Raw genomic sequence first — 27,156 nt, 5'->3', positions numbered from 1 at the left:
ATTTCACCATCAGTTTTATAACAACAGATGTTTTGATATCTAATCCAAAAGCAAAATATGATGGATGCTGCAAATCTGAAATAAAAACAAGGAAATACTAGAAATGTTCAGCAGGTCTGGCAGCATCAGTGGAGAGGCAAACAGAGTAAACTCTATTCGATGATCTGACCAGTTCTGATGAAAGGTTATCAACCCAAAACGTTAACTCTATTTCTCACTCCACAGATGCTGCCAAACCTCTGAGCATTTCCAATACTTTTTGATTTCAGACATGCTGACAATTTCAAAAATTTCTGATTGCATAAAATTGCCATTACAAATGTTTGTTTTCAATGCCAGTTGCTGAAAAATTCAAAGGAGTGATTAGGCACAATGTTCTTTTTCTCCTTTAATCAAAAACTAATTTGCTTTGCTTAAATGTTCAAATAGTAAATTTTACCCGAGGTTGTGTGTTTTAATTTTTGTAATCTCAATACACTGGGGAAATGGGGATGACAGTACATCTGATAGCACATTTTGAATAGTATCTGAAATTAGATGAGTATAAATTAGACTTTTATTAAAAATCAGTTCAGCCCTAAAGCTGTCGCACTTGATTCAGCACGAACATCACTCATTATATTAAAAGGGTATCACTGAAAACCAAGAAATAACAGAACAGGACCAGGCCAGAGTGTTCGACCATTACTTTGCGTATGCATTATCGGTACCACAATATATTTAACCATGTGGCAAAGTGGTTAGCACTGCTGCCTCACAGCGCCAGGGATCCGGGTTCAATTCTGGCCTTGGTTGACTGTGTGGACTTTGCACATTCTCCCCGTGTCTGCGTGGGTTTCCTTCCACACCAAAGGTGCGCGGATTATGTTGATTGGCTATGCTAAATTGCCCATTAGTGTTATAAGATGTGTGTAAGTTAGGGGAATTAGCAGGGTTACGAGGATATGGCCTGGGTAAGATGATCTGCGGAGAGTCAGTGCATGCTTGATGGGCAGAATGGCCTCCGCCTGCACTGTCGGGATTATATGATGTTTGTTCTATGTCACTTCATACCCTCACCAAACAAAAATACATTAATCTCAATCTTGAAAGTTTCAATTGATTTGGAATCCAACACATTTTGCAGGCAAATTCCAGATTTCCACTAGCCTTTGGATGGAAGAATTCTTCTTCCTTTCACTCTTAAATAGCCACGCTCTAATTTTAAGCTTGTGCCCTTGCTTATAATTAACATCAACAAAATGAGTAACAATTACTCCTTCAAACTGTCAGTTACTACAACAGCTTATGTCTATGGAACACATTTTGCAGAAAACACCTCAAGATGCTTTGCAGAAGATACTAAGCAGAAAGTGGTAAAGAAATTTGGAATTGTGACCCAAGTACAGACAAGGTACAAATTTTGACTAGTCTTTTGAAGGAACCTTGATAGGTACAAAGGCAAAGAGAACATGTACAGGGTATGGTGATTCAAGACCATAGTTATTTTTTTCTTAATTAATTCATGGGATGTCGATCTAGCTGGCAAGATCAGCATTTACTATCCATTCCCAACTGTCCTTGAGAAAGTGGTGATGAGGCGCCTTCTTGAAAACGGAGTGGCTTTTCACAGGGTTGTGAAGACTCAACCACATTGTTGTGGACCTGGAGTCACCAATATTTCAGATTTTCAGCTTATTTTAAGAGGTAATCCATGATTTCCAGAAGAACGGAAACAATCGAGTCTTCGTTTCCTGGGATACTTACTCAGAAATTTGCAGGATGTTCTCTTTACCCTCTTCAACCAACACCTTGACAGAATTTTTGATGTGTTCCGCAGTTAACAATGCACCTGCAAAAGAAAATAACTTCATAAACATCAGTTTTGTATTAAATATCCAGTTTGAGTGAAACAGCTTTTCACAATGAATAAAAGCACAAATTACACATACAGCCTATAATATACTTATTGCACAAATGCAATTATTTTTGCAATAAATAGCTCCTGAAATGGCTAGAACATTACAATATACACAAATTACAGAAAAATATTAATTCTCTGATCTTCAACATTCAATTCTTCTCGTCAACATTTGCAACGTTATGCTTTGAACACAATGAATTCATGTTAGATAGAGATTCAAATGTATTTACTATCAAACTCGCCCCTCCCTTCATATCAAAAACTGTTTCTTTATAAGTCCTGCATAAAAAAGGTTTCTTGTTTTTTTCTTAAAAGTGAACAGTGATAACCGGAAATTTAATTTGGCATTTAAAAAAAATTATACAAGTGGATTTTTGATTGTCAATTTTTAAAACACTGACAGGCTCAAAAAAGATAAGACACTAACCTCAAAAATGCTTTCTAGCTCCGAGCAATGGTTCCCATACTAATCTTACAAATTCAACTATATTGGTGTTTCAAAATAATATGATTAATTCTTCCTCAAAACTTTCTGTTCCTGCTCCTTCCTGGCAAAATTATTCAAGTTTAGCTTGTCTAGAAAATGACAAGGATGTGATGTTCCATAAGTTCACACTGTATTTTAATAGGCCTTAAAACCGATATCTCAGGAACATAGGAAAACCGCAAAGCCATGGGGATGGAAAGATTAAGTTGTACCTCAAATAGAATTTATAAAGCACAGGTACAAGCTTAAGCTTCAAAAGTGAAAACAGAAATGCTAGGTTATTTCAGCATCCACCCGACTGGCTAGTGGAATTGCTGCATTGCAGATTGGATGCAAGATGAAATGTCACCTAAAGTAATATATAACCCACTGACCTTTCCAACCAATCCTGTGATGTTAGACAGCATTAGGGGTATGTAGAAAGGAGGAGTCACCATTTTACTCGCAGTCACCTCATACTAACTTTCCACTGGATAGGTCAAGGATCAGGAGGGGCACATGATATTTCAGTAGCACCTCACCTTGTCAGTGTGCATCTCATCTGCACTGCAGCAATTGCACTACTCAGAGCAGCTAGACTGGCTGCTCCCACAATCGATGTTGATGGCTTCTTGTTTCTTTGAGAAAAATCCATTTTCTTTTCAAAGTAACAGGTTGAAAGATTTGGAATTGGATCAATCATTTAGATTTCCTTTGCACAATACTGCAATATCATTCAAAAACCAATCCAAGCAGAATACGACTATCAGATGATGTGGGAGAGACAAAAATGCCTCATCTTATTTAATCACCAATTTCAGATAAAGAAGCCTATGGGGTCTTGTTTTTTCCACTATTGGAGTTGTTAAATGGATCCAAGAGATGCATTTGTTCCCAAATTAAAAGTCAAGTAACAAACCTCAATTTAAAAACAAAAATCCACTAATCAGGAATTTTGCACACAGTGCCTCACAAAGGCAATGTTTGCATGTATTCAGTAAAGTGAATAATAGTGTATATTAAAAATTGCCACAAATGTAAAAGTTATACAAAATAGATTTCAGTAAATTGTTACAACCCCCGTGGAAATCAATGACCAAAAGGAATCCCCAAAGATGCCAAAAGGTTTCAATGGGTACGGTGGGATTTTTAAAAACTTTTACTATAACAGTCAAACCCAAAATCAACTTAATAATAAAGCTCACATAAACAAAATAATGATATTTCAATGGAAATGATTAATTTCTCTTCAAATAATCGATACACCATAGATCGGTCTTGCAACTTTCTCAGAGTCACTCCCCACATAAACGTGCTACCACATACAGTTTCAACTTCTTTAACTCAACCTCCAGTACGTAGGATCTCTCACTTTTCCCACCCGATGGATTTGGCCCTCATATTGGTAGCCTTTTTCCATCCAAGATCCCCAGATACAGTTAACACTGATAAAGCACACATCTACAATTCCTCTCTCCTTTAAAGTCATGCTTCTGATGGCATAGCTTTGCAGAGTTACTTTTCAACCAACCAACCCAGCAACATCAGGTTCATGATTTGGCCACTTCTGATACAAAAACTCAGCTCTAGCATGCCTAAGCTATTCGCACCACATTTAGGATTCAGTCCCTCTCAGCTAGTTTGCACGTTGCTTCACCAAGAACTTCTGAATTTTGATTTTCTTCTTACTACCAAACAGAAAACAGAGGTTTTTTTGTTTCTCCTAAACACATCATTCTACAACTGTGCCTTGCTGCAAATGACAGGCAAAAACACATCCACCACCCCCACCAATTAATTTGTATTAGTCATTGTTTACATCACAGCAGCCTCAGCCAGAGTCTAACTTCTCAGAAGCAATGCCATAGCCAGCAAATACGAATAGCCCTATCCCCTTTCCACAATGATCTTAGTTTCAATTTGAATTTAAAGGAATATCTCACAAATACAAGTTTTTTTGTAAAGGACGGAGTTCATCATAACACCAACAGTTCGAAGTCACTCTTAGTCATGCGTAATTTGAAGGGAGGCCGGGAGTAAACATTTTGCTCTCTTTCTACATTACATTTTGGAATAGCTGATTAACAATCCCATTGGCATCACAATATATTCTGAATAAATCATGCATATGTTTTTAAGTACCCATAAATCCCCCAAAAAATGAGATAGCAATGGGAACATACAAACTTTTATTTTTTTTAAATTTTACAGGTGAAATGTAAATAAATATAAACCTCTTCAATTCCAACCAATTAACAGATACACCATTGGCTGGAGTCTATTTCAGTTGGTTGTAAGCATCTCCTAAAACAACGCATTTGGTTTGCGGCATCTGAATTTCCAAAATAAATTCACCATCACGCAATTCAAAAAACACTGTTGAAAATGTAAATCTTGACAAACAGTAGGAACTGAAATCACCATCCTTCAGCAATCAGCTCATGCCAGATAGACATTTAAGACTCCTTTGCTGTATAGCATGTTAAATATACCAAAAACCCAAGGTTTTTCCTGTTTCAAGTTTAGTTTCAGTTACAAGTAGGCTTACATTAACACTGCAATGAAGTTACTATAAAAATCTCCTAGTCACCACACTCCCATCCGTACCTGTTCAGGTATACTGAGGGAGAATTTAGCATGGCCAATGCACCTAACCAGCACGTCTTTCGGACTGTGGGAGGAAACCCAGTAAGAAGTTTAACAACACTAGGTTAAAGTCCAACAGGTTTATTTGATAGCAAAAGCCACACAAGCTTTCGGAGCTCCAAGCCCCTTCTTCAGGTGAGTGGGAATTCTGTTCACAAACAGGGCATATAAAGACAGAGACTCAATTTACATGAATAATGGTTGGAATGCGAATCAAGTCTTTAAGAAACAAAACAATGTGAGTGGAGAGAGCATCAAGACAGGCTAAAAAGATGTGTATTGTCTCCAGACAAGACAGCCAGTGAAACTCTGCAGGTCCACGCAACTGTGGGGGTTACAAATAGTGTGACATAAACCCAATATCCCGGTTGAGGCCATCCTCGTGTGTGCGGAACTTGGCTATCAGTTTCTGCTCAGCGGCTCTGCGCCGTCGTGTGTCGCGAAGGCCGCCTTGGAGAACGCTTACCCGAATATCAGAGGCCGAATGCCCGTGACCACTGAAGTGCTCCCCAACAGGAAGAGAACAGTCTTGCCTGGTGATTGTCGAGCGGTGTTCATTCATCCGTTGTCGCAGCGTCTGCATAGTTTCCCCAATGTACCATGCCTCGGGACATCCTTTCCTGCAGCGTATCAGGTAGACAACGTTGGCCGAGTTGCAAGAGTATGTACCGTGTACCTGGTGGATGGTGTTCTCACGTGAGATGATGGCATCTGTGTCGATGATCCGGCACGTCTTGCAGAGGTTGCTGTGGCAGGGTTGTGTGGTGTCGTGGTCACTGTTCTCCTGAAGGCTGGGTAGTTTGCTGCGGACAATGGTCTGTTTGAGGTTGTGCGGTTGTTTGAAGGCAAGAAGTAGGCGTGTGGGGATGGCCTTGGCGAGATGTTCGTCTTCATCAATGACATGTTGAAGGCTCCGGAGGAGATGCCGTAGCTTCTCCGCTCCGGGGAAGTACTGGAAGACGAAGGGTACTCTGTCCACTGTGTCCCATGTTTGTCTTCTGAGGAGGTCAGTGTGGTTTTTCGCTGTGGCGTGTTGGAACTGTTGATCAATGAGTCGAGCGCTATATCCTGTTCTTATGAGGGCACAATGGATGTCTCGGCACTTTACACCAGCATCCCCCATGACGATGGCATTGCTGCAACGGCCTCAGTGCTCAGCGCCAACAACTGCCAGTTTCCAGATGCAATTTTACATCTCATCCGCTTCATCCTGGACCACAATATCTTCACCTTCAACAACCAGTTCTTCATCCAGACACACGGAACAGCCATGGGGACCAAATTCGCACCTCAATATGCCAATATCTTCATGCACAGGTTCGAACAAGACTTCTTCACCGTACGGGACCTTCAACCGATGCTACACACTAGATACATCGATGACATTTTCTTCCTTTGGGCTCATGGTGAACAATCACTGAAAAACTATATGATGACATCAACAAGTTCCATCCCACCATCAGACTCACCATAGACTACTCTCCGGAATCGGTTGCATTCTTGGATACACGCATCTCCATTAAGGACGGTCACCTCAGCACCTCACTGTACCGCAAGCCCACGGATAACCTCACGATGCTCCATTTCTCCAGCTTCCACCCTAAACACGTTAAAGAAGCCATCCCCTACGGACAAGCCCTCCGTATACACAGGATCTGCTCGGATGAGGAGGATCACAACAGACACCTCCAGACGCTGAAAGATGCCCTCATAAGAACAGGATATAGCGCTCGACTCATTGATCAACAGTTCCAACGCGTCACAGCGAAAAACCACACCGACCTCCTCAGAAGACAAACACGGGACACAGTGGACAGAGTACCCTTCGTCGTCCAGTACTTCCCCGGAGCGGAGAAGCTACGGCATCTCCTCCAGAGCCTTCAACATGTCATTGATGAAGACGAACATCTCACCAAGGCCATCCCCACACGCCTACTTCTTGCCTTCAAACAACCGCACAACCTCAAACAGACCATTGTCCGCAGCAAACTACCCAGCCTTCAGGAGAACAGTGACCATGACACCACACAACCCTGCCACAGCAACCTCTGCAAGACATGCCGGATCATCAACACAGATGCCATCATCTCACGTGAGAACACCATCCACCAGGTACACGGTACATACTCTTGCAACTCGGCCAACGTTGTCTACCTGATACGCTGCAGGAAAGGATGTCCCGAGACATGGTACATTGGGGAAACTATGCAGACGCTGCGACAACGGATGAATGAACACCGCTCGACAATCACCAGGCAAGACTGTTCTCTTCCTGTTGGGGAGCACTTCAGCGGTCACGGGCATTCGGCCTCTGATATTCGGGTAAGCGTTCTCCAAGGCGGCCTTCGCGACACACGACGGCGCAGAGTCGCTAAGCAGAAACTGATAGCCAAGTTCCGCACACACGAGGATGGCCTCAACCGGGATATTGGGTTCATGTCACACTATCTGTAACCCCCACAGTTGCCTGGACCTGCCGAGTTTCACTGGCTGTCTTGTCTGGAGACAATACACATCTTTTTAGCCTGTCTTGATGCTCTCTCCACTCACATTGTTTTGTTTCTTAAAGACTTGATTAGCTGCAAGTATTCGCATTCCAACCATTATTCATGTAAATTGAGTCTCTGTCTTTATATGCCCCGTTTGTGGACAGAATTCCCACTCACCTGAAGAAGGGGCTTGGAGCTCCGAAAGCTTGTGTGGCTTTTGCTATCAAATAAACCTGTTGGACTTTAACCTAGTGTTGTTAAACTTCTTACTGTGTTTACCCCATCCAACGCCGGCATCTCCACATCATGACTACCATCGACGGAGGAAACCCAAGCAGACACAGGGAAAACTTGCAGACTCTGCACAGACAGTGACCCAAGCCAGGAATCGAACCCGGGTCCCTGGCACTGTGAAACAGCAGTGCTAACCGCCGTGCCACTGTAGTTTGTTAAATATACCAAAAAAACTAAGATACCACAAGATGGTTTGAGTCTCACTGGTTGAGTGGGAAAGTGAATCATACAGTTTCTGCAGAAGCAGAACTTCAATATTTCTCAGATCCTAAAACCATACTGCATGATGCAGCAGAAGGCCAAGATCAGCAGACTATTCTGTATGTGATGGAGGTCAACCTTGTCCTCACCTCGAACACACACATCAATGCATTTTCACTATCTCATAGAGTTCATCCTAAAGCCTTATTCACGCTGAATCAGCTGGTACTAATAGTGACTATTAGAACTGGTTTTAGTGTTTGTAAGCAACAACAGGAACACTAAAAAGTAAAAACAAGTCAGCACTCCCATTCATCACTAACCCTGCTGGAGAATGTTACATATGGGAACATACATTAACAGGATTGGGTGTAATAATATCAAACCTCATATTCCAAAGACCTCCTGAGATTTTCTTTTAGCTGTATCCAATCAAAGTCCAATTCAAAGTCTCAACCAGTGAGACGTTGCAGATCCAAGCTGACAAGACAGGCAAGCCTCTTCCTGTCTTGGGCTTGATCTACATGATCAAAGCTGATAGGAGCAGGCATTGTATCCCCTCCAGTGCTTGATCTCATTTGCATCTTAGACAAAAGGCTGAGATGCCGTTTTAAAAAATTGCTTCAAATGAAGCCTCAGTGTAACCTCATTGACTTCTATCAAGTGCAGGATTGCCGAACTACACTTGATCTTAGCCAAAAGGTCAGACGTGCTGAGATTTACCACAAAGCTAACCTGTGAAGAGTGGCTTTTTAGGCATAGAGCTGATGGGCAGTTGTCAGAAGAACCATATCCAAGAAACACCATCTTTCTGAGAGTAAGTGGCCTTTTGGCTAAGATCAAGTGTAGTATGGATTGGATGCTGCACTTGGTTGAGGTCATTGGGTTACATTGAAGCTTCATATGTTTCATATGAAGCAATTTTTAAAAGCTGCATCCCGGCCTTTTGGCTAAGATGCAAATGAGCTCAAGTCTTGGAGGAGGTGTTGCTTTGCTCCTCCAATCAACTTGGCTCATGTAGATCAGGCCCAGGACAGGGTGATTTGGTCGCTCGCCCTGTCTTGTCAGCCTGGATCTGAAATGTCTCAACTTGTTGAGACTCTGAATTGGATTTGATTTGATTGAATTGGAAAAGTATAATAAATTTTAAAAAGTGCAAATTCAGTAGATCGCTTCTCGGCCTTTTGGCTAAGATCAAGTGTGGTCTGCTGATGCTGCACTTGGTTGAGGTCATTGGGTTGCATTTAAGCTTCATTTTCATATGAAGCAATTTTTAAAAGCAGCATCTCGGCCTTTTGGCTAAGATGCAAATGAGATCAAGCCTTGGAGGAGGAAACCTCCGCCTACTCCAATCAGCTTGGCTCATGTAGATCAGGCCCAAGACAGGGTAGGGGTTGCATACCCTGTCTTGTCAGCTTGGATCGGAAATATCTCAACTTGTTGAGACTCTGAATTGGAGTTGATTTGATAGAATTGGTAAAGTATAAATAAAAGTGCAAATTCAGTACATCAGCACGTAACGTCCTTGAGAGAAAAGGAGATGGCGAATCCTGTCGGATGGTTCCCTGAGTGGACTGTCAGTGTCATCTGGCAGAATGCCTCATCACCAGAACTCACAAACAAGCACCAAGACCTGGCTTGGCTGGTGGTGAGAAGGGCACTCCCCGTCAGATTCTTTATGCACGCTCGAGGTCTCAACATCACTGCACGCTGCCCTCAAAGCGGCTGCGGGGGTGATGAGACGGTCGCACACCTCCTTGTGGAATGTGCCTTTGCAAAGAAGGTCTGGAGTGAGATGCAGTGGTATTTGTCGCGGTTCGTCCCGAGCAGCTCGGTGACGCAGGACTCTGTGCTCTACGGGCTGTTTCCGGGGACGCACACCGAAACAAATATCAACTGCTGCTGGAGGGTCATCAACTCGGTGAAGGACGCACTTTGGTCCGCCCGAAACTTGCTGATCTTCCAACTGAAAGATTTGTCCTCGACCGAGTGTTGCAGACTGGCACATTTCAAGATCCAGGACTACGTGCTGAGGGACGTGCTCAAGCTTGGGGCAGCCGCCGCAAAGGCACAATGGGGAAAGACCACCGTGTAAAGCCTTTCAACCGAGGCAGACCGAGGGCCCGGTAACTGCAGAATACCCTCGGCCTGCATAACTGTGTGCCAATCTGAAAAATAACAGCACACAGTAAACTCTGATGTATGTATACAGTTTAAGTACTGAAATGTAATTAATGTAATGTCGTGTAAATAAGCATAGTATTGTACTGTAAAAATGATTCCTTTTTTGCACTGTTTGTAATTTTTGGAACTGTCGTTTTGCAATGGTTTATTTGAGAGTTTTTTTTATGAATAAAGTATATTTTTGAAAAAAAAATTCAGTACAACAGCCACTGAGTTACATCACATTGATCAAAAATCTTCAAATGCAATCACTGAAAAATTAATAAGTGAAATTGAAACTTACACAAAATGCTCTTTCCCTATAGGATCATATTTCATTTAGCTACATGCAGAGTACATGGGCACAGAAGGCAAGACTCAAAGTTTAGAGTGCCACCCAACCACCCCACCCAACACCAAATGCAATGTGTGCAGAGGGTACTCAGATCAACAAATATGGATTTAATATCAGCGTGCTTAGCTTTGAGTTGCATTACTGCAGATAAAGCACTGGGTTGCAACATTAGCTGCAGAAGAATGATACAATGGTTTATTTCAGTCCCAGGAAATCATCACTGCCCATCATTCCTTCAACCTGCTCAAAGAGATCCCATCTACCTCTATCCCCTTCCATTCCTTCCCTACCTTCTTCATTGGCTGAGTCTTAAAAGGTCATGTTAATGGACTAGGAATCCAGAGGTCTGGGCTAATCCTCTGGAGATATGAGTTCAAATCCCATCAAGCAGCTGCGGAATTTAAATTTACTTAAACAAACAAATCTGGAATAAAAAGCAATCGTCAGTAATGGTGACCTGATCTGCTCTGTGTGATTCCATACCCACAGTTAATGGGTTGACTCTTAAATGTTCTCTGAAATGTCGCTAACAAACCATTCAGTTGTGAGAGAAAGCTATAAAAGTTTAATAGGAATAAAATTAAACAGATCACCCACCATTGACCTAGGCACTGAATACAACAAAAACACACCTTAGCCCAGCTGACTGTGCAAGTGTTCCTAGTTAAATGGCGGAGCTGTACTAACATTGGGAGAGCTGTCCCAGACTAGTAAAGCAACAGCTTGACAGTCATATTCATAGTTATATCTTGCAGCCAACATTCTAGACTCCTTCATCATCATCATCTCACCAGCTGGATGGATCCACCAAGTGCAGCTGCACAGTGATATAGAGTATGGGGAAGTGCCATTGTGAGTTACCAACATTTACTCTGGATCCCATGAAATCGCATGACATCAAGTCAAACATGGACAAGGAACCAGGCTGTTGATTTCTATCGATCACCTTTCCCAAACTGAAAAAACAGTAACATTCCATGTTGAACACCACTTGGAAAAAGAATTGAGCACAGCTAGGGCACAGAACATACTTAAGGTGCAGGAACCTCAATGCCAATCAACAAGAGTGGCTTGGTAACACCACTACTAACCGAGCTGGCAGAGACTTGAAGGACATATCTACCAGACTGAGACTGCAGCAGATGGTGAAAAAAAACAAAAACCTACTTGGCCTCATTATCACCAATCAGCCTGTTGCAGATGCATCTGTCATGACCACTGCATAGTCCTTGTAGAAATGCTCCATCATATAGTGGAACTAACACTGTGCTAAATATGATAGATTCAGAATATAACTGGCAGGTCAAAACTGAACATCCATTAGGCACTGTGAACCATCAGTGGCAGCAAAATTTTATTCCACCACAACCTGTAACTTCACATGCCGGCATAACTCTCTCTATCACGACCACCAAGCCAGGGGATCAACAACACAGGCTACATGCACACTAAATAGTGGAAGCGATATGCTATATATAAAACCGAGTGATCTTACAGCTAAAAGATCGGGTCAAAACTCTGCAGTCCTGTCCCATCCAGTCATGAATGGTGGTGGACAATTAAAGTCATAGAAGTCAATGACTCCATGAACATCCACATTCTTAATGATGGTGGAACACCCACAGATAATTGCAAAAGAATTCAGTGCTTGTAACCATCTTCAACCAGAGGTGTCAAGTGGATTTTCAATCTCCTCCTGAGGTCCCCGGGATCACATATCTCTTCAGCCAATTTTATTTTTTTATTATTCAGGCATGGAATTTGGGCATCGTTGGCTAGGCCTGCATTTATTGAACTTCACTAACTACCCTTGAGAAGGTGATGGTGTGCTGCCTTTTTGAATTGCGGCAGTCCATGTAGGAACACACACTGCTATTAGGAAGTTCCAGAATTTTGACCCAGCAACAACAAAGGAACTGCAATATTGTTCCATATCAGGATGGTGTACATCTTGGGGGAAAACTTTCAGGTAGTGGTGTGCCCATGCATCTGCTTTGTCCTTGGTTGAGGTCGCACATTTGGAAGATTCGCTCCCGATGATATCACGAAACGAGTGCATTTAACACAGCAAAGACGATGGGCTCCAAAAAAATACCAGCTGAGGACTTGTGCTCCACAAATAGCTACGTGCCTTACCAAGCTGTTTCAGTACAGCTACAAAACTGGCATCGACTTGACAAAGCACAAAAAGCAGGACAAATCCAATCCAGCCAATTATCATCTTAATTGACTTTCAATCAAAGTGATGGAAGATGCTGTCGACAGTGCTATCAAGCAGCACTTACTCAGCAATGACCTGTTCACCAAGGTCCAATTTGGGTTCCACCAGAACCAATTCTATAAACGTCCTTACACCCTTGGTCAAAACATGGGCAAAACAGCTGACTTCCAGACGTAAGCGAGAAAGCGATAAAGAAAGGAAGGATAGGCTATGAAGCTAGGCTAGCAATTAATATAAAAAATGATAGTAAAAGTTTTTATAAATATATAAAAAGGAATAGAGTGGCTAGAGTGAATGTTGGACCCTTGGAGGACGAGAGGGGGGAGTTAATAGTGGGAAATGAGGATATGGCTGAGTCTTTAAATAAGTTTTTTGTGTCGGTCTTCACGGTGGAGGACACAAATAGTTTGCCAAATATTAACGATAGAGGGTTGGCAGCAGGAGAAATACTTAATACAATTAATGTTACCAGAGAGGCAGTGCTGGGTAGACTAATGGGACTGAAGGTGGACAAGTCCCCGGGTCCGGATGGAATGCATCCCAGGGTATTGAAAGAAATGTCAGAGGTAATAGTGGATGCGTTAGTGATTATTTATCAAAACTCGTTGCATTCTGGGGTAGTGCCGGTTGATTGGAAAACGGCTAATGTTACGCCGCTGTTTAAAAAAGGAAGGAGACAAAAGGCGGGTAACTATAGGCCGGTCAGCTTAACGTCTGTAGTAGGGAAAATGCTGGAATCCATTATTAAAGAGGAGATAGCAGGGCATCTGGATAGAAATGGTTCGATCAATCAGACGCAGCATGGATTCATGAGGGGAAAGTCGTGCTTGACGAACATGTTGGATTTTTATGAAGATGTGACTAGGGCGGTTGATGGAGGAGAACCGGTGGATGCGGTGTTTTTGGATTTCCAAAAGGCGTTTGATAAGGTGCCCCATAAAAGGCTGCTGAAGAAGATTAGGGCACACGGAGTTGGGGGTAGTGTGTTAAAGTGGATTGGGGACTGGCTATCCGACAGGAAGCAAAGAGTCAGAATAAATGGGTGTTTTTCTGGTTGGAGGAAGGTAACTAGTGGCGTGCCGCAGGGATCGGTACTCGGGCCGCAACTGTTTACCATTTATATAGATGATCTGGAGGAGGGGACGGAGTGTAGGGTAACGAAGTTTGCAGACGACACAAAGATAAGTGGAAAAGTGAATCGTGTGGAGGACGGAGAAGATCTGCAGAGAGATTTGGACAGGCTGAGTGAGTGGGCGAGGATATGGCAAATGGAGTATAACGTTGAGAAATGCGAGGTTATACACTTTGGAGGAAATAATAACAAATGGGATTACTATCTCAATGGAAACAAATTAAAACATGCTACCGTGCAAAGGGACCTGGGGGTCCTTGTGCATGAGACGCAAAAGCCCAGTCTGCAGGTACAACAGGTGATCAAGAAGGCAAATGGGATGTTGGCCTATATTGCAAGGGGGATAGAATATAAAAGCAGGGATGTCTTGATGCACCTGTACAGGGCATTGGTGAGGCCGCAGCTGGAATACTGTGTGCAGTATTGGTCCCCTTATATGAGGAAGGATATATTGGCATTGGAGGGAGTGCAGAGAAGGTTCACCAGGTTGATACCGGAGATGAGGGGTTTGGATTATGAGGAGAGGCTGAGGAGATTGGGTTTGTACTCGTTAGAGTTTAGAAGGATGAGGGGGGATCTTATGGAGACTTATAAGATAATGCGGGGGCTGGATAGGGTGGAGGCGGAGAGATTCTTTCCACTTAGTAAGGAAGTTAAAACTAGAGGACACAGCCTCAAAATAAAGGGGGGTCGGTTTAAGACAGAGTTGAGGAGGAACTTCTTCTCCCAGAGGGTGGTGAATCTCTGGAATTCTCTGCCCACTGAGGTGGTGGAGGCTACCTCGCTGAATATGTTTAAAGCGCGGATGGATGGATTCCTGATCGGTAAGGGAATTAAGGGTTATGGGGATCAGGCGGGTAAGTGGTACTGATCCACGTCAGATCAGCCATGATCTTATTGAATGGCGGGCAGGCTCGAGGGGCTAGATGGCCTACTCCTGCTCCTATTTCTTATGTTCTTATGTAAGGCAAAAGTTACTGCCTTTGACATCAAGACAGCATTGGCTGAGCACAGCATGAAGAAGCCAGAATCAATGGAAATCAAGAGAAAAACACTCCACTGGCTGAGGTCATGCCTAGCACAAAATAAGATGGTTGTTAGAGGTCAATTCTCTCAATCTGAAGGGACCACCGCAAGAGTTCACCAAGATAGTTTCCTGGACCCAACCATCTACAGCTGCTTCAATGGCCTTCCCTGTATCATAACATAGAAAATGAGCCCATTTGCTGATGGATTACAATGTTTAATTCACAGCTCCACATGTAACAAAGCAGTCTACACCTGCATACAGCAAGGCTTGTCCAGCATTTAGGTTTGGGTTAATTGGTGGCAAGTAACATTCATATCACATAAGTGGCAGGAAATGACCATAGCCAATAAGTGAATCTCATCATCTCCCCTTGTCATTCAGTAATATTACCATCACTGAACCCTTCCCCATCAATATTGTGGAGGTTATCAGTGACCAGAAATGAAAGTGGACCAACCAGGTAAATACAGTGTTGTCAAAAAGGTCAAAGGCTGGAAATTCTGCAGAGAGTAACTCACCCTCTGACTCCCCAAAACCTGTCCACCATCAGCAAGGCAAAATACAGGAGTGCATTGGAATATTCCTCAGTTGCCTGGATGAGTGCAGCTTCAACAATATTCAGAAGCTTGATACAAAACAAAACAGCTCGCTTGACTGGCAACCCATCCACCCACCTTAATCATTGACTTCCTCCATCATCAACACACTGTCATAGCTGTGTCTACCATCTGCACTGCAGCAACTTACCAAGGCTCTTTAACCGCACCTTCCAAAACCACAACCTCTACCACCTAGAAGGACACACGTGAATACCTGCAGGTTCACCTCCTATCACACACCATCTTGACTTGAAAATATGTCACCGTTCCTCAGTCCCTGGGTCAAAGTCCTGGGACTCCCTCCCTTACACCACTGTGCATGTACCTTCATTAGCTCATGAAGGTAGCTCACCACCATCTTCTCAAGGGCAATCAGGGATGAACAATAAATGCTGGCCTTGTCAGGGACAGCCACATTCCACAAATTAAAAAAACTGCCACACCACTCTTTAAGGACAGATCGGCATTTCGTGCTAAAAGCAACAAGTTTTTTTTAAATAATCAAAACCACACCCATTCATCATCCAATTAAAAATCAGTCTGCGTAGCTCAAAACGTGGCTGCCATACCTCCAGAATATGACAGCACCTCACCCCACATTAAAAATATATTTATGCAAACTCAATAGGTTTAATAGAATTTGACATCTTAATCTTAGAGAATTAAAATTAAGCGTTTTAAATTTCAATCTGATTACAGAACGAGCCATTTTAGACACAAGTGTTGTAAAGCAAGAATTCAAATCAAAGCAGAAAATGATCAGAAGTGTCAAGCTAATTAAATGGATAAATCCATAGCATATTAACAATGCTGTTTTTGCGTATTTAAATGACCTCAAGAAATATTAATTGCAATATTTGATACATTGTCATAACCAGTGAAACTAAATTAACAAGCTAGAAAGTGCAAGTGATGGGAGAACATGAATAGGTTGTTTTGTATGCCTCGCACAGTAAATGGTGTAAAATGAAAATGCTAACTAAGGGTCTGATCCCCCTCATCTTTCCATTCACCCACATCGTTGCGAGTTCACACAATTCTGTTTTAATGTCAGAAGATGATCGCAAACTGTCAATCACCGACAGTAATTGTGGGTTTAAGACTGGTCACTCTCTGTATATTGAAGCACAGAGAGTGCCTGCAGTCACTGCTAATCCCAGGCTCCGGAATCACAGTCTGTCAGTCCCACACATGATGCAATACCGTGTGCTGTGGTGGGCCAAGTGGGTGAGCTCTCCTCGAGTCAACCCAGCCCCCGGCTGGGGGAGGCTCGGGCCGATCGGACACTCACCTAAACAAGGGCTGGAAACGTTCGCTGACAGCCTCAGAGCCATCTGCCGTCCCTTTAATAATCTCAAACCCCCGACTGACAACCGCCGCTCCACAGCTGCTTGCTCGCTCTCACGCTCGCTCCCACGACGAAGTGACACCGGCACTACTTCCGGGTGTCACGGTCAAAGCCTTCCCCCCCCATTTCCGGTACCACCCCTCATCCCTTCCCCTCCTCACATCACAGAATGCTCAGTCATCTTCCAGGATTAAAATAGTTCTGATCTTAAGTAAACAATTTCGTTTATTCAGCCCACTGCTGGGAGACGTAAGGAAAAACAGTGCAAACCTACTGATGGCTGGGTTTATTTTTTACACCGAGATTGCCAATGTTATGCATATCTGCCACGTATTTACCCAGCCTCTGGTCTGAGGAGGCGGAATCTGGATCACACCCTCCTTGATGTTTTATCAGTGACTCTTAAAGTAACCGCGAGTATTTGCAATAATAAATCACAGAAAATAGATTTCTATATTTTCCAAACTGCTTGTGATAAATTTGCAGTTAATAGCCAAAAGAAAGACATTGAAAGGAGCTAGCAGTTAGTATTACTTAAAATATGTTATAATTATTTTTAAAATAACGGAAACGAGAGTAGGATTCCAGGGACAGTGAGAAAATCTAGGAAGAAACTATGGAGGATGTATTAAATATTTCACTTATTTTACAAAAAGTGGAACTGTGAATGTAGGATGATATACAATAATTGTTTTTTTTAAATGAATTGTGAAAAAAGCAGAAATCAAATAAATAAGTCATTGAGACTTAATCCCTTTGCAAATATTTTTTATTAAGTCCTCCATGTTTTATAAAAAGTAAAAGTTATGGATTTTTGAGCCAGGATTTACATTCTGGAATCTTCTCATCCAGTTATAATATCAACTCGGGTGGTAACAGAGCGCTTTGATTGCCTTTCTCAGAGTCAATTCAATTGGGTTGATGACTTGCATGGATGCATTTTACCATCTCTCCTCTCATCTCCTTCGGGATGATACTTTATTTCCTTTGTACAAGTCGCCATCTTGGGCTGTCAATTCATCTCGGTAAACGCAATATGCTGTTATGACCACAGTGACAAATCTGTTATCCCAAGTTAGGATGGATGAACTGGCTCCCATTCCTCATACAATCCCCTTGCACGGTAGCAACAAGATCAATTTAAAGAGGATCCTTCCCATGACAAATATTTTTTCCCAGCCCAATATATTTATGTTTCAAATGAGCCAATTTAACCAGGCATTTCTGAGTGCAATAAATACTGAGTTTATTAGTTACTAAATGTGAGAAAATGATTAAAAAAAACACATGCATATTCGTTCACACAGATGTGAAATTGGAATCGAGTCCAAAAGTAGATAAGAAAAAAATATACTAATCAATTTTTGACCTGTCCATGAGGAATAGATGGTGGAACATTGCAGCCTTTGCAATTCATGATTTAAGTAGCGCTGACTTCAGTAAGTTTTGAGATTCCAGTGTTCTGAGGGTCAGCTGAGAAGCTGCCCTGTTTCCTTTTCAAATGTGGCTTTGCTGACTTGACTTGCTTCAGAAACAAGAAATAAGAGTGAGAGAGTTACCTTCAAAAACCTTTTGAAGGGGTTTACTGCTGCTGCTGTCTTTCCTCTAGTGGCACACCCAGCACTAATTGACACTGGCTTTTATACCGGTCTTTGTATATTCCTGGAAGGTGAAAATCCACAAACCAGGCTGGGATATCATAGAATCCCTACAGAGCAGAAGAAGGCCATTTGGCCCATCAACTCTGCACCAAGAACAATCCCACCTAGGCCCTATCCCCATAACCCCACATATTTACTCCACTAATCCCTCTAACCTATGCTTCCCGGGACACTAAGAGGCAATTTAGCATGGTCAATCAACATAACCTGCACATCTTTGGAGTGTGGGAGGAAACCCACACAGACACGGTGAGATCGTGCAAACTCCACCCAGACAGTGACCCAAGCTGGGAATCAAACCCATGCCCCTGGAGCTGTGATGTGGAGATGCGCCACGTTGGACTGGGGTAAACACAGTAAGAAGTTTAACAACACCAGGTTGAAGTCCAACAGGTTTATTTGGTAGCAAAAGCCACACAAGCTTTCGGAGCTCTAAGCCCCTTCTTCAGGTGAGTGGGAATTCTGTTCACAAACAGAGCTTATAAAGACACAGACTCAATTTACATGAATAATGGTTGGAATGCGAATACTTACAACTAATCAAGTCTTTAAGAAACAAAACAATGTGAGTGGAGAGAGCATCAAGACAGGCTAAAAAGATGTGTATTGTCTCCAGACAAGACAGCCAGTGAAACTCTGCAGGTCCACGCAACTGTGGGAGTTACAAATAGTGTGACCTGAACCCAATATCCCGGTTGAGGCCGTCCTCGTGTGTGCGGAACTTGGCTATCAGTTTCTGCTCAGTGACTCGGCGCTGTCGTGTGTCGCGAAGGCCGCCTTGGAGAACGCTTACCCAAATATCAGAGGCCGAATGCCCGTGACCGCTGAAGTGCTCCCCAACAGGAAGAGAACAGTCTTGCCTGGTGATTGTCGAGCGGTGTTCATTCATCCGTTGTCGCAGTGTCTGCATAGTTTCCCCAATGTACCATGCCTCGGGACATCCTTTCTTGCAGCGTATCAGGTAGACAACGTTGGCCGAATTGCAAGAGTATGTTCCGTGTACCTGGTGGATGGTGTTCTCACGTGAGATGATGGCATCTGTGTCGATGATCTGTGGAGCTGTGAGGCAGCAGTGCTAACCACCGTGCTGCCCTTAGAGGACGTTGTTCCTGCTGAGATGATAATCAGCTCCCATTATCTCCACAGGAGATGGCAGTTAGTTTCTGTATGGCTTTCATGCTTTTGATCTGTACTTGTCTGGAGACAGAGTGTGATTCCATTCTCTCTCTCTTAGTATTACCCTCAGCAATTCAGCCAGTGATTGAATTTACATCCTCCACCATCTTTGGTTTGTATGTCGATTTTTTTTTAATCCACCGGGTTTATTTAAAAGTTCATGTGTCTGTACATAAATCAGAGTTTTTCCTCCATCATCAAGATACTGGAATGACTACTGCAGGAGAGCACCAAGTTAATATGAAGTATCAGATTCACACCATGAGCTTCATGAGCCTCAGAGGTCAGTCTGAAGTTGCTCAAAGTGATGACCAAAAAATGAGACCATCAAAGGTAAAGCTGAACCTATATGATGAAATGATGCTCAAACCAAGAGGGCAAACTAAGCTAAGAGCCTAATGCAATGGGAAAAAAGATCTACAGTTCCAGATAGTGGGCAATAAACAAAATACCCTCATCCCAGTTGAAACAAATCAAACACTTGGACTGTAACCCTCTGTGTACCACAAGAAATGTGCAGTGTTTTTTTGTGTGGCACTGAGCCATTGGCTGCTGAACAGATTCTGACACATTACAAGAATGTTTTCACAGGTCTTGAATGGATTCCTGATGAATGTCATCTTGAAATAGATGAGATTGAGACCAGCTCAGCATCTACTGAGCTCCAGCTGTTCTCAAGTCCAGCCTAAAAGACAAAGATGGAGGAGCCTAAAAGATTGGAGTTGTACCTTTGTTGATTACTCAAGCAGACTGAATTAGCAGCATGGTAGCAGTGAAAACACCTGGAAAGGTGAGAGTGCAAACCTTCAATATATTCATCAAAAGTTAACCCACTTGGTAACTTGGAACCTGTGTGAAGCAGTTGTCACCTCAATTGTACATGGTGCAAATGAACAACCGGATATATTGTCAAAATCTCAGGCACATAACGTGCAACCAGAGAAGCTGCTCCTTCACAGCAGATGGCTGATGAGGAAGAGTCGATTTCACCAATTGAACAAAGAATGGAAAGAAAGAATGGAAGAAGGCCTATAGTGTGTTAGCATTTATTAACAGGGGGTTTGAGTTTAAGAGCCGTGGGGTTATGCTGCAACTGTACAGGACCTTGGTGAGACCACATTTGGAATATTGTGTGCAGTTCTGGTCACCTCACTATAAGAAGGATGTGGAAGCATTGGAGAGAGTGCAAAGGAGATTTACCAGGATGCTGCCTGGTTTGGAGGGTAGGTCTTATGAGGAAAGATTGAGGGAGCTAAGGCTTTTCTCTTTAGAACGGAGGAGGATGAGAGGCAACTTAATAGAGGTTTATAAGATGATGAAGGGGATAGATAGCGTGGATGTTCAGAGACTATTTCCTCGGGTGGATGTAGCTACTACTAGGGGGCATAACTATAGGGTTCATGGTGGGAGATATAGCAGGGATGTCCGAGGTAGGTTCTTTACTCAGAGAGTGGTTGGGGTGTGGAATGGACTGCCTGCTGTGATAGTGGAGTCGGACACTTTAGGAACTTTCAAGCGGTTATTGAATAGGCACATGGAGCACACCAGGATGACAGGGAGTGAGATAGCTTGATCTTGGTTTCGGACTAAGCTCAGCACAACATCGAGGGCCGAAGGGCCTGTACTGTGCTGTACTGTTCTATGTTCTATGACCATCAGTCCCAGAGATGAACAACTCCCCAGTAAATGCAAGAGATCAGCAGCAACATTCCCCAGAGAGACATCGTCACCCCAGGAACCAGCAGACAACACACAAACCACCAAGAACAACCTGGATTCACAACAAAGCGCTCAATGCTTTAATGATTGTGTGAAATTTGTGTGTAGAGACAGACAAGAATGAACTGTTTTCTGTTTACACGTGAGGACTTTCTTTACAGACCGTGTATTGTGAGTAACTTGCAACTGCAAATGATAATGCATGTAAGCGTTTTCTTCATATGGAGAAATACTTGGATTGTTGCCTGTTGTGTATTGTGGTTTGCCATAGTCATGCGACCTCAGTCACATGACTTCTGTCATCATTCTTTTGAGAGTAAAGGACTGAAGCAGAAGCCATTTTAACCACCATATGGAACAGACACTCCATTATAGAAGACTGTGGTAGAAATTCATGGTGGTTTCATAGAACATAGAACAGTACAGCACAGTACAGGCCCTTCGGCCCACGAGGTTGTGCCGAACCTTTTCCGAAACCAAGATCAAGCCATCCCACTCCCTATCATTCTAGTGTGCTCCATGTGCCCATCCAATAACCGCTTGAAAGTTCCTAAAGTGTCCGACTCCATTATATATCACAGCAGGCAGTCCATTCCACACCCCAACCACTCTCTGAGTAAAGAACCTACCTCGTACATCCCTCCTATATCTTCCACCACGAACGTTATAGTTATGCCCCCTAGTAACAGCTACATCCACCTGAGGAAATAGTCTCTGAATGTCCACTCTATCTATCCCCCTCATCATCTTATAAACCTCTATTAAGTCGCCTCTCAACCTCCTCCGCTCTAAAGAGAAAAGCCCCAGCTCCCTCAACCTTTCCTCATAAGACCTACCCTCCAAACCAGGCAGCATCCTGGTAAATCTCCTTTGCACTCTTTCCAGTGCTTCCACATCCTTCTTATAGTGAGGTGACCAGAACTGCACACAATATTCCAAATGTGGTCTCACCAAGTTCCTGTACAGTTGCAGCATAACCCCACGGCTCTTAAACTCAATCCCCCTGTTAATAAAAGCTAACACACTATAGGCCTTCTTCACGGCTCTATCCACTTGAGTGGCAACCTTCAGAGATCTATGGATATGAACCGCAAGATCTCTCTGTTTCTCCACATTCCTCAGAACCCTACCTTTGACCCTGTAATCCGCATTCAAATTTGTCCTACCAAAATGAATCACCTCGCACTTATCAGGGTTAAACTCCATCTGCCATTTTTCAGCCCAGCTCTGCATCTTATCAATGTCTCTTTGCAGCCTACAACAGCCCTCCACCTCATCCACTACTCCACCAATCTTGGTGTCATCTGCAAATTTACTGATCCACTCTTCAGCCCCTTCCTCCAAGTCATTTATAAAAATCACAAATAGCAGAGGACCCAGCACTGATCCTTGTGGTACACCGCTGGTAACTGGTCTCCAGTCTGAAAATTTTCCATCCACCACCACCCTCTGTCTTCTATGAGATGAGATAGCCAGTTACTTATCCAATCGGCCAAATTTCCCTCTATCCCACACCTCCTTACTTTCTTCATGAGCCGACCATGGGGGACCTTATCAAACGCCTTACTAAAATCCATGTATGTTCTCGATGGAAACAAATAGTTTTGAGGAGAGACTTTAAACACTGAGACTATTTTCACTGGCTCCAAAAAAGCTGAATACACAAAAGCTAAAGAACAAAAGAGATAGGAGCAGGAGTAGAACACACAGCCCATTAAGCTTGCTTCATCATTCTATATGATGGCCGATCTTGTACTTTCCTGCCCATTCCTCATATCTCTTGATTCCCCGAATCTGTCTAACCTGTGGAGAATTAATGCAGGTTTTTTTAAAAATTCAGAATTTGATAGGATAAGTAAGAAGATTATTCCCTTTAGTTAGGGTGTCAGTTACAATTGATAAGCAATTTAAAATCATTAACAGCATGAGGTCAGGAGAAACATATTTTATGCCAGGACAGAATGAATAGTGATGTGGGCAAATGTGGATTAAGTAAAGCCAGCACCGATTTGTTAAAGGAAATCGTGTTTAACTAACTTGCTTGAGCTTTTTAATCAGGTAACAGAGGGAGTTGATGAGGGTAATGATGTTGATGTGATGTGCATGGATTTTCAAAAGGTGTTTTATGCAGTTTCACACAACCGTCTTGTGAGCAAAGTTATAGCCCATGGAATGAAAGGGACAGTAGCAATATGGGTACAAAATTGGTTGAGTGACATGAATCAGAGAGGTGTGCTTAATGGATGATTTTTGCACTGGAGGAAGGTTTATAGCAGAATTCCCCAGGGGTCAGTCCCCAGATGGGACTCTTGCTCTTCCTGATATGTAAATGACCTTGATGCACAGGGCACAACTTCAAAATTTTCCAATGATATGAAACATTTTTAGAATTCATTTACAGGATTGGGCATCACTGGCAGCCAATATTTATTGCCCATCACTAACTGCCCATTTGAGAGTCAACCACATTGTTCTGTCTTAGACCAGGTAAGAATGGCAGATTTCCTTCCCTAAAGGACATTAGTGAACCAGATGGGTTTTTACAACAATGGATAATGGTTTCTTGGTTATCATTAAACTTTTAATTCTAGATTTGTTATTGAAATCAAACTTCACCATATGCCATGGTGGGATTGTCCTAGGTCTCTTGATTACTAGTGACAATCCAACTACCCCACCACCCTCCCCAATGGAAGCATTGGATTTGAGAAGATCATGTAGAACTTCAAAAGGACATAGACAAGTCAGTGAAATGTGTTGACATCTGGCAGATGAAGTTCAATGTGGAGAAATTTGAAGTGATTTATTTTGGTAAGAAGAACATGGAGAGACAATGTAAAGGGTACAACCCTAAAGGAGATGCAGAAGCAGAGGGATATGGTGTATACATGCTGAAGTCATTGATGGTGATGGAGTGGTCAATAAAGCATATCGTTTTCAAGGCTTTATTAATAGGGGTATGGAGTGCAGGAGCAAGGAGGTTATAGTGAACTTGTATGAAATAATAGTTTGGCCTGAGCTGAGTATTGTGTCCAGTTCTGTGTACTGTGCTGCCGGAAGGATGTGAAGGCAATACAGAGAGTTCAGAAAAATGGTTCCAGGGAAGGAGAACTTCAGTTATGAAGACAAATTTGAGAAGTTAGAACTGTTTTCCATGGACAGAAGAAGGCTGAAAAGAAATGTGATATAATTATTCAAAATTATGAGAGTCGCCGTCTCCAGTGGCACTGGATCATCTCCAGGTCACAGAAAGAACAACACCATGAACTATTAGAGTGTGGGCAGGGGGAAAGAGAATGCAGGTTGAATTAGATACTGGACATTTCCATGGGAAATGTAAGATTTTTGATTTTTTTTATTGTCACATGTATGAGTATACCGCGAAAAGTATTGTTTCTTGCATGCTATACAAAGCATACCATTCATAGAGAAGGAAAGGAGAGAGCGCAGAATATAGTGTTACAGTCATAGATGGGGTGTAGAGAAAGATCAACTTAGTGCAAGGTAGGTCCATTCAAAAGTCTGATGGCAACAGGGAAGAAGCTGTTCTTGAGTTGGTTCGTACGTGACCTCAGACCTTTGTATCTCTTTCCCGATGGAAAGAAGATGGAAGAGAGTATGTCCGGGGTGCATGGGGTCCTTAATTATGTTGGCTGCTTTTCCAAGGCAGCGGGAAATGAAGACAGAGCACCCATGCTAGGGTTGTGGCCGAAATAATGTTTGTGCCTAACTGGCCTCTGTAAATGGCATGCCCCATTCAAACACTAGTAGGATCCATGCTGGAGATTAGCAAAAACAAAAGGTCATTAATTGGTTGGAAGATGGACAACAGAGCACAAGGATAAATGGTTTGTTATCAGTGAGACATATGGTGTTCTCCAGGAATGTGGACTACGGTTTTAGCTTTCAACGTACTTTCCAACTATCAGGGCATTTTCCTATGTACTATTTTATGTTAAATACTCAAGCATAACACTAAGGATTGCAAAGAGGAATATGTATTCTGAAGGTCTTTATTCCAAGTTCAGTAAACAGACATTTATTTAGTTAATCTTCCCATGAAGATTTCAGACATTGTCAATCATTACCCTGCATTGTTGCCTGAAAGGGATCCAAATCCATCTTTTTTACTTCAGTTGATACATTCAGCAACTTTTAGTATCGTCAGATTTATTATTTTGTACTGTTACAGAGAGGAGAGCGACAGCCAAATTGTACTACTTTTCTCTCACAAACTATCCATCAGCTGTTGTTTTCGAAGTATGCTTTGGTTTGTTTTCCCAAACTCTTGGTTTATGATTGAATTTACTCATAACTTGCAGAAAACTTGTATGATGATTAACTCAAGAGGTGTTTGTTTATTTCACATTCAAAACCTGGGGCGGGGGAATGTTTGCAACTTCCCACTCCATTCCATGCACACACACTAAGGAGGATGGGGAGGTGGTGAACAGATGGAAAAATGTTTTATCATATTGGATAGTAACAGTCCAAGAATCACAGAAACAGATTTTAGTTCATGATTCATGTGATTTCCAGAATCCGGGAAATCAAAGTCCAAAGAGTGTTTCCTTCATGGTGGAGTTCAATTACCATGAGTTTTTGACTGGAGACGAAAACATGTAAATCCTTGAAACAAATAACGCTGCAACATGAAGGGCTTTCTGGGCTTAGACTGCTTAGCAGGCATTGGTCTTAAAGACTTAAAATCAAGCAGGCTTCAAAGTTGAAAGATGGTAACTGACTGATTGCTTGCTCAGCTAGGCTGCTGGATTCCTTTCCAGTCAATGTTAAAATAGCTGTCTGGGGTCCCTCAGTTCTAAATGGCACACAGAATATTCGAAAATGGTGACTCAAGTCATGTGACCTCCTTTCTCCACAATTACTTCAAAAGGGATGTTTATCAAATAACTGGAACTGGCTTTGATTTCAGGACTGATAATGTCCCAGTCATTAGTTGTTGACAGCCATATTGAGGGTCTGGTGTTGGGAAGCTTATTGTGTAGGAAAACCTCTCCGACTCTGTTGGAAGGGTGAGCTTATCAGATGCAAATGACATTTCTTTGTCCCCTCAATGGTCCCCATTTGAAATGTACTGGACGGTCTCCAGTGTGAGATGAATCTTTCAGCGGTTCTGCAGGAATAATGAGTTTCACGGTGCAAGTCCCCTAGTTTTGTGATTATGGGGGCGAGATTCCATAGGTTCAAAGAGGAATTATGTTGTTCTTGTTACTGCTGTTGGCAGCTTCCAGAACAAAGGCCAGTCCAGTGTTCTTGTGACTTGTCACCACCATCTTTTTACGTTTCATAGAACATAGAAAGCCACAGCACAAACAGGCCCTTCGGCCCACAAGTTGCGCCGATCACATCCCCACCTCTAGGCCTATCTATAGCCCTCAATCCCATTAAATCCCATGTACTCATCCAGAAGTCTCTTAAAAGACCCCAACGAGTTTGCCTCCACCACCACCGACGTCAGCCGATTCCACTCACCCACCACCCTCTGAGTGAAAAACTTACCCCTGACATCTCCTCTGTACCTACCCCCCAGCACCTTAAACCTGTGTCCTCTCGTAGCAACCATTTCAGCCCTTGGAAATAGCCTCTGAGAGTCTACCCTATCCAGACCTCTCAACATCTTGTAAACCTCTATCAGGTCACCTCTCATCCTTCGTCTCTCCAGGGAGAAGAGACCAAGCTCCCTCAACCTATCCTCATAAGGCATGCCCCCCAATCCAGGCAACATCCTTGTA

General features: G+C 42.8%; 1 protein-coding gene across 1 annotated transcript in view; it reads right to left on the bottom strand.

The window, feature by feature from the left end:
- Nucleotides 1-16,945, bottom strand: part of eprs1 (glutamyl-prolyl-tRNA synthetase 1) — a 75,006-nt gene extending 58,061 nt beyond the window's left edge. The window contains exons 1-2 of the mRNA XM_078229760.1: nucleotides 16,791-16,945; nucleotides 1,747-1,831 (exon numbers count right to left, since the gene is read on the bottom strand). Of these exons, the coding sequence (XP_078085886.1) occupies nucleotides 1,747-1,831; nucleotides 16,791-16,833 (128 nt within the window). The 5' untranslated portion in view covers nucleotides 16,834-16,945. The remainder of the gene's footprint in view (nucleotides 1-1,746; nucleotides 1,832-16,790) is intronic.
- Between the last annotated feature and the right edge of the window lie 10,211 nt (nucleotides 16,946-27,156).

This window comes from Mustelus asterias, chromosome 15 (genome assembly GCF_964213995.1).
Source record: "Mustelus asterias chromosome 15, sMusAst1.hap1.1, whole genome shotgun sequence".
NCBI lineage: Eukaryota > Metazoa > Chordata > Chondrichthyes > Carcharhiniformes > Triakidae > Mustelus > Mustelus asterias.
Note: the sequence above shows the minus strand (reverse complement) of the source record. Positions and strands in the feature narration are given on the sequence as shown.